We start from the raw sequence: 7,195 nt of genomic DNA, 5'->3' as shown, positions 1-7,195 counted from the left end.
GGAGAACCAGATGAGCCGCTTCGCAGCGGCAGGCCTCAGCGGGGGACACCCGCTCTCCTGGGAATCCGCCCCCTCGTTACACACCATTGACACACAGGCCTCTCCTACAGGTGAGAAAGCTGAGGCTCAGCAGACGACTGGGAGAGGGAGGTAAGGGGTTTTACAGCCTACAGCAGAGGCAAATCCTACAGCTGGGAAGAGTTGGTGCCGCCGTGGCAGGCTGGTGGGCGGGGCCAGCGTCGCGGCGGACAGCTGGAGCCCCGCCCCCGGGCCGCGCTTCCGGTACAGACTTCTCGGCACAACTCGGCTCATTCCAGAGCCCGCGCAGCGCTGATTTCATTGGCTGCCTCGCCGTCCCCGCCCCCTGAAGACCTGCTGATTTTCGCAGCCAATCAGCAGGTGCGGCGGCGGCGGCGGCGGCTGCGAGTCTCGGCGGATTCCGGCGACTGAGGTACCCGGGCGTGCAGGAGGGGCCGCGGTCCTGGGAGGGGAGCCGCACGGGCCCTCAGCAGCGCGGCGGCTTAGCCCGGCTGGTCGGCTCGGGGGTGGGCCAGCCTCCTGCCTCCGGAGGGGCGGCGACCGTCACCGTCGGGGGCTGGCTGGAGGTTGTTGGGGTTGGAGGGCAGAGGTCGGAGGTCGTGCCTTTGTGGAATGTTGGGGTCCCGCCCATCTAAGCCTGGGAGCCGGCCGCGCCCCGTTTTGTTTTTGTCAGCGCCGGTTTGGGGACCGCCCTCCTGGCAGGGAAGGGGCTCTGAGGGAAACTGAGGCCTGGGAGCCGTCAGGGCCTCTCGCAGGCCCGGAGCTCTGACGGGGAGGCCAGCCCGCTCTCGGGCGCCCGCCGCCTCCCTCCTCCGGGCCCGCGGGTGTGTAGGGTGCGGGTTGGAGTGGGTGGGCGACACGGCCGCGGGGGTTGGGGGCACCGGCTGTCCCCGAAGGCGCCGCCCCCCTGGGCTCTGACGCCGGCTTTTTCGGAGGCTGTCATTCCCCGTGTTTGAGCTTTCGTGTCTGGAACCTCACTCGGACAGTTTGGAGAGGGGAAAGCGGGTAGTGTGACTTTGGTACTTGGCAAGGGGGTGAAAATAAAAACCAGACGTGGGATGTCATGAAGGCAGAGGGACCTGCGAGGAACTGGACGAATTTCTTAGTTGGACAAGAATTTTCTCCCCAACTTGCCCCGCATACTGTGTAATTCAAGCTTTTGGCACTTGAAATCAGAGCATTTTATTCTCCTGGATCTCATAAGCAAGAGCCCTTAGTCTTGACCTTCTTGGTGAGGATACTTTGGAATGTGTAAAATAAGGAACAAGAATTGTTTTGTCCAAAGTTCCGAGTTAAGACCCACAGAGCAGAGAAAGTGGGAACAGCCCTTCTGTCTCCTTGCGGGGATCCTTCTTCACTCCTCTGACACCCAAAAGAGAACTTTCTTTATCTGTGTGGGTTTGGGGGAGACACAGCTGTGGGTGAGGAATAAGAGGGAGAGGGAAAGAGGAATTCTTTTACTTTATTTTTTTTTTTTTTATTTTTGAGAGAAACAGAGCACAAGCGGGGGAGGGGCAGAGAGAGGAGGAGACAGAGAATCAAAGCAGGCTCCAGGCTGTGAGCAGTTAGCGCAGAGGCTGACACGGGGCTCGAACTCACGGCCCGCGAGATCATCATGACCCGAACCCAAGTCGGCCGCCTAACTGACTGAGCCACCCAGGTGCCCCAGGATTCTTTTCATTTTCTGTGCAAAAAGTGCGCAACTAGGGAATTTACCTGCCTCTCCCCCTCCATCTAGCTAGCGTAAAACACGTTCCTTTTTGTACTGACGGTATCTGTTGAGTATTTACAGTGACGGGGGACAGGAGGAATCGAACTTAAGTCCCTCACCTGTCCTGTAGCCGCAAGAGGAATGAATGTGCCTGGTGTGGAATTAACCCTGGGGTTTGGTTTTCAGTTAAGAAAATGAGGCAGAAGGAAGTGTTAACCAAGACCTTCCAGGGCCCGGCCATTGTCTGTAGGACTCCGACCAGCCACGTTTACATGTTTGAGAATCGTGGTGGGGACTCGGGGGACTCCTCGGAGGAAGAGTCCCACCACGCGGCTCTGCGGCCCCGGGGCAAGGAGCGCCAGAAGAAGGGTGCCCCCCACCCTCACCAGCCAGGAGCGGGGGACATGGTGCTGCTTCAGCGGGAGCTGGCACAGGAGGACAGCCTCAACAAGCTCGCTCTTCAGTATGGCTGCAAAGTAAGACCCCCCCCTCCCCAGGGTGAAGGCGTCTCCTGTGCGTTTAGAGGAACAGAGGACCTCCCTGAAGGGTGGGGCCCTTGCTGCTCCTTCCTGACACCCCTCCCCCGCCCCCCAGGGTTGATTTCTAGAGCCTGTTGTAGCCGTAAAGGACTCTCCCATCTAGCCAGAGATGGGACTCAGGTGGAATTACTTTCAGCTCTGAACTGAAAGTACCTTGGGGTCGTGCAAAGTGAGGGTTAGGAGTCCCAGGTGTTGGGGCAGGTCTCTCTCTGCAGAGCGCTTCTCTCCCTCCCTGTCCCTGCAAACAATTTCAGAAATCTTTCTTTGATTCTTTTTTCTTTTTTCTTGAGCATATTTTAAGGCCTATCAGGACCGAAGATGCCACGCAGAATTTATCCAAGATTTGTTTGAAAGGCTTGCTTTTCTCTTTGGCCACTTCTGTTTTTCTGACCCTTTCTGGCTGGTCGCAGCTTATTGGATTGGTCAGGCTTTATGTTCTCTCGTTTTTAGAACTGCATGGTCTAGCCTGTGTACGCTGTGTATCTGTATAACCCTGTTTCTCTCTTTAATTATGTTTTTAGCATTCAGAGTGATTAACATGGCAAAGTAAGTAAGAAAGTATTTATAGAATTGCTGCATTTTCCTCCTAGATTGAAAACTCTTTATTTCATTTTCCTAATAACACTGTGTTGCAACTTTCTATGGCCTCCTCTAAGGACGTCTAACCAACTTATTTTAAAAATCTTTTCCTCAAAGTGTCTTGTCACTTATCTAACAAGGTTCAAATGGCTAAACACATTGTATAGGATGTTGTGGTATTTCCCAGGGGAAATAAACAGGCTGGTCTTCTAGGGACACATGGTGGTCCCTCAATTGTACGGAGATTTATTTTTGACTCTAATGAACGTCTAGTAGGCCTGTATGGTTATTGAACATGGGAAGCAAATGAATCCTACCCTACAAAGATCTGAATGGATTCATGGACTTCTTAGAGTAGTGACGCTTAATAAAGCCGTGAAGACCATATATATAATGCCTCCAATAAGTAATCAGTTTTCCTGTTGAAAATAAATAAATTTTAGTGTTAGTTTATTCAGGGCAAAGACAAAAAGGTCTCAAGCACCACACTTTAGTTTCAGGACATGGTAAATTAAACATGTCCACCGCCCCAGTTCAACTAGATGATAAAAACACTTGCTCAATAAGTAAAATAATGGAGATGGTTGATTTAAATACGGCGCTGTCTAAAGGTTTGTGGGCCGTAGTTACACACACTCTAGTTAAAGTGAACTTAGGAGTTAAAACCTTAAAGTCCATCTCTGATGGTTTCAGTAAGTTCCAAACTTTAGCTTGAGGGAGGGTTTATCTTTGACTTACATTTTGCACCACTGGTCCCTTAAGATTTGATTATGAAAGGAGTTTGTCATGGACTTTGTTACTTTGTGAAACTCAGTGCTGTCCCTTTCTCCTGGAGTCTGAGATTTCAATCCATACTTTCCAACTTGATTTGTATGATTCCCTATGTGTTACTAAGGATTATGAATCCTCCAAGTGAATTAACTCTAGGTTGCTTTTATTTAAAAAAATTTATGTACCATACGCTACTTCTGGGCATGAAAACATGGTAGAATCATGAGGACATAACCTCTTAAAACAAAATTACAGTTAAAGCCGGTTCTGAGTGTCTGTCAAGCTGGCTGAGGTTTGGTGTGGTGTAATCAGCCACTGAACCGGGTTCTGATGTGGGAGGGAAGTCAGCCAGATGGGGGCATTGTTGACTCAGAAGTAGAAAGGGCTATTGCATTTCTAGTACCATGACTGGTTTCACCTAAAAACATTTTGTTGCAGTCACACTGTAAACCAACAAAAAACTCTTTTCCAAAACTGATCTTCCATTATTCAAACTTGGAAATCTGCTTGGAAATGTGATGATTAAGCTATGCATTAAGGCTGAGTTAAAGCCAAAAACCACACTTCTTCAGCCTAAAGGTATTGTGTGTACAGGTGCAATTTTCCAATATTCATCAGGGTCTTAAGCAGGGCGGGGTTGGATCCTCTTTCAGAAAGAGCTACGTTTTGGATCTTAGTTCTGAGGAGTTTTCATACTTCTTGATGTTTGTCTTCATAACTTCCCTAGGTCGCAGATATCAAGAAAGTCAACAACTTCATCAGAGAACAAGATTTATACGCTTTGAAATCTATTAAGATCCCAGTGAAAAACCATGGGATCCTAACAGAGACCCACAAAGAACTCAGACCCCTCCCGAGCCCATCCTCCGAGACCAGAGTGACCTTCGAGGAGCTGCCAGACCCAGACAGGGCAGCCGTAGGTGCCAGTGCCCTGTCCAGCCCGCTGACGGATTTCTTCAAGGGCATTGACCAGAATATTGAGCGCGCGGTGCAGTCAGAAATCTTTCTAAATGAAAGTTACCATGGAGAGACGTCCAGTCAGCTGCCACCTCCAGCCCCTCCGAAGACCCCGACAAATGGCGCCGACTGTGGGATTCAGTGGTGGAATGCTGTTTTTATCATGCTTCTAATCGGGATTGTTTTACCAGTGTTTTATTTGGTCTATTTTAAAATACAAGCTACTGGCGAGATCCCCAGCAGCTTGAACACCACTACTGTCCCCAATGGCTCGGTGACAGTGAGTGCAGTTCCAAGGCAAGCCCCCAGATTAGCATTTCCGGTGCCAACTGTCCCCTCTTCAGCCAGCCAGGTCAGTCAGACCACCCGGCCAGGGAACTAGCTGTGGTTGTTCCTAAAGAATCAGGCCAGTTTCAGCATTTGACCTCTTAACGTGCATCACCTGCTGTCGGCCACGGCCGAGGGTGCCACATCCTTTCCTATGACACACGGACATGTTTCAGAAAACACCGTTGTGTTCTCAGTAACCCTCACCCTGGGGAGTAGGCTCGCCCAGTCTCAGGCTGTGGGAGCCAAAACCCAGCACCCTCAGCCTCCTACATCCAGAAGTTAAAGCAAGAGAAACATTGACACGTGGCAGGTGCCGCTTCTTTAAGATTCCTAGTGGACTGGCGCTGTGTGGGCCCCCAAGTTGGATGTGTTCGGAAGTTCAAGAACGGCGATGGCCTTCAGTGTGGGAGCCTCTGGGATCAGCTCCGGTCACTTGGCTGTTTGCAGTGTCCCCTGCCTGCTGTGAAGGGATGACTGACTGTGTGACAAATGGTGCTGTTTGTCTCCCTGGCAAAGGTGCTGTCCAGTGGCTTTGTGTATCAATCACCCCGTTTTGGAGTCTGACAGATAACAATTAGACCCGATTTCATCTTTGCCCTTACCAGTTAGCCTTTTTGAGGCAGTGTCCCTTCTAGAATCGAAAACCCCCTAAATCCAAATTGCTCTAATACTGAGTAAATGGCAGCAGCTCTCTTCCTTGTGCTTCCAGAGGTAACTTAGTGACACACAGGCCTGTGTTGTGAGCTGCTGCGTGGTGTGTCTAGCGTGTCTTGGCCGGAACACTTGGGGCTGTTGCTCAGTTTCACCTGGGCCGTATCCCTACTGCAGTGGCTAACTGGATTCCCTAAGTTAGCGTCCTTGGAAGGACTGTTGCTGGCCAGTGTCTGGAACTTAGTAGGTGCGGAGAGAAAGATGAGTGCCTGTCATCGAGGTCCCAACATGTGATGCTTCTAAGGCTGAACAGTCACCAGTCCAGTGTTGCTGAGAGCAGCAGCCCCCATGTGTATCTGGAAGGGAGGTGTAGGGAGGACTGGTGTGCTTCCTGCTGCTTCCTTGACTCTAAGGAATGCTAGCGCCGTCACACTAGGAAGGGGCCTCGTGTTCTTCTCTGGGTCAATAGCTCTGTATAGTGCAGCTCATGATGTTAAAAGACCAACCACTTAATGGAGGGCCTCACAGTGACTCTTGCTGGGAAGGCCATAAAAAGAGGGGCCAGGCACCCATCAGCCTGAGGTTTTCCCATCTCTTCTACACAGCAGCAGTCATGCTCAAGGTGGAGGCTCAAGAGAGGCACAGGTCAGCCTCTGAGGCCTTGCAGGTGCAGCAGGAGTGCATGGGGTGAGGGTTGAGAGCCTATGTGGCCAGAATCCATCTCGGTCCCACAGAAGAGCAGAAATGGGCTTCTGTCGCTCGTGGCTTAACCTTGGAGAAGCTTGCCACCGACGAGGAAGACACGCTGCACAAATGCGGAGCTCTGAGCGTGGTTTATGTCATTTGACACATCAGACCTAGAGATAAATTGAGAAGATTTCATCCTGTAAGAGGAAGGACGTGTAGCAGAAAATACTTGAGATGGGCTTCTAATTGTTCCCCTCTCAGCTATGAGAAAAATGATTTGCCCCGGGTTCAGTTAGTGAATTTAAAGTATCTTCAAAGTGAAATGTTTTCTTCAAAACCAAAATGGTCTTCCAGATAAAATGATCTTGTGAATCTTTGCTCTAGGAACTGTTCTGATCATGTGAATGCCCTTCCAGCCAAATGTCTGTGCTCACTGTGCCCCTGGAGGCCACAGTGTCACCATTAACTTCACCAGGCAGAGCTCAGAGTCCCAGGGGAAAATGGCTTTTGCCAGGCAAAGAATAATTATCTGTATCCTTTACTTTTTTTTAATGGAATAAAATTTCTTCTGTGAAGGAAAATTGATTCCTTTTTTTTTTTTTAATTTGGGGGATGGTGATTCAGAATGAGAAGATGTACAACAATGCTGGAGAAGATGGAGGTGCCCATGTCTAGGGGGTGTGGCCTGCCCAGGGATTGTGTTCAAGGTTATCCCAGCAGGTGAAGAACAGAAGTGGTTAAACCGGCACAGTCTCACTGATTGGTCTGTGTAACGTGCTGTAGAGTGGCTTTATTAAATATAATAAGGGATAGATACCATGAAGCTCGTGTTCTACACATATTACGACATTTTTAATGTTGGGAGTTAATATTTTAAAGAAACAGATTTGATAGGTAGTCTTCAGTCCTTTTGATTGAATAATAGGGCCCA

At 50.0% G+C, this 7,195-nt stretch overlaps 1 protein-coding gene across 1 annotated transcript; it reads left to right on the top strand.

Moving 5' to 3' along the window:
- The first annotated feature begins 428 nt into the window (after positions 1 to 428).
- Positions 429 to 6,829, top strand: LYSMD4 (LysM domain containing 4). Its single transcript, XM_077762387.1, has 3 exons — positions 429 to 451; positions 1,937 to 2,226; positions 4,367 to 6,829. Exons 2-3 carry the CDS (start codon positions 1,945 to 1,947, stop codon positions 4,976 to 4,978), a joined length of 894 nt encoding a protein of 297 aa, XP_077618513.1. The 5' UTR covers positions 429 to 451; positions 1,937 to 1,944; the 3' UTR covers positions 4,979 to 6,829.
- The last annotated feature ends 366 nt before the right edge of the window (positions 6,830 to 7,195 follow it).

This window comes from Crocuta crocuta, unplaced genomic scaffold (genome assembly GCF_008692635.1).
Source record: "Crocuta crocuta isolate KB4526 unplaced genomic scaffold, BGI_CrCroc_1.0 scaffold93, whole genome shotgun sequence".
In the NCBI taxonomy this organism is placed as follows: Eukaryota; Metazoa; Chordata; class Mammalia; order Carnivora; family Hyaenidae; genus Crocuta; species Crocuta crocuta.
The sequence above is the reverse complement of the archived record's forward strand: the minus strand, read 5'-3'. Positions and strand labels throughout refer to the sequence as shown.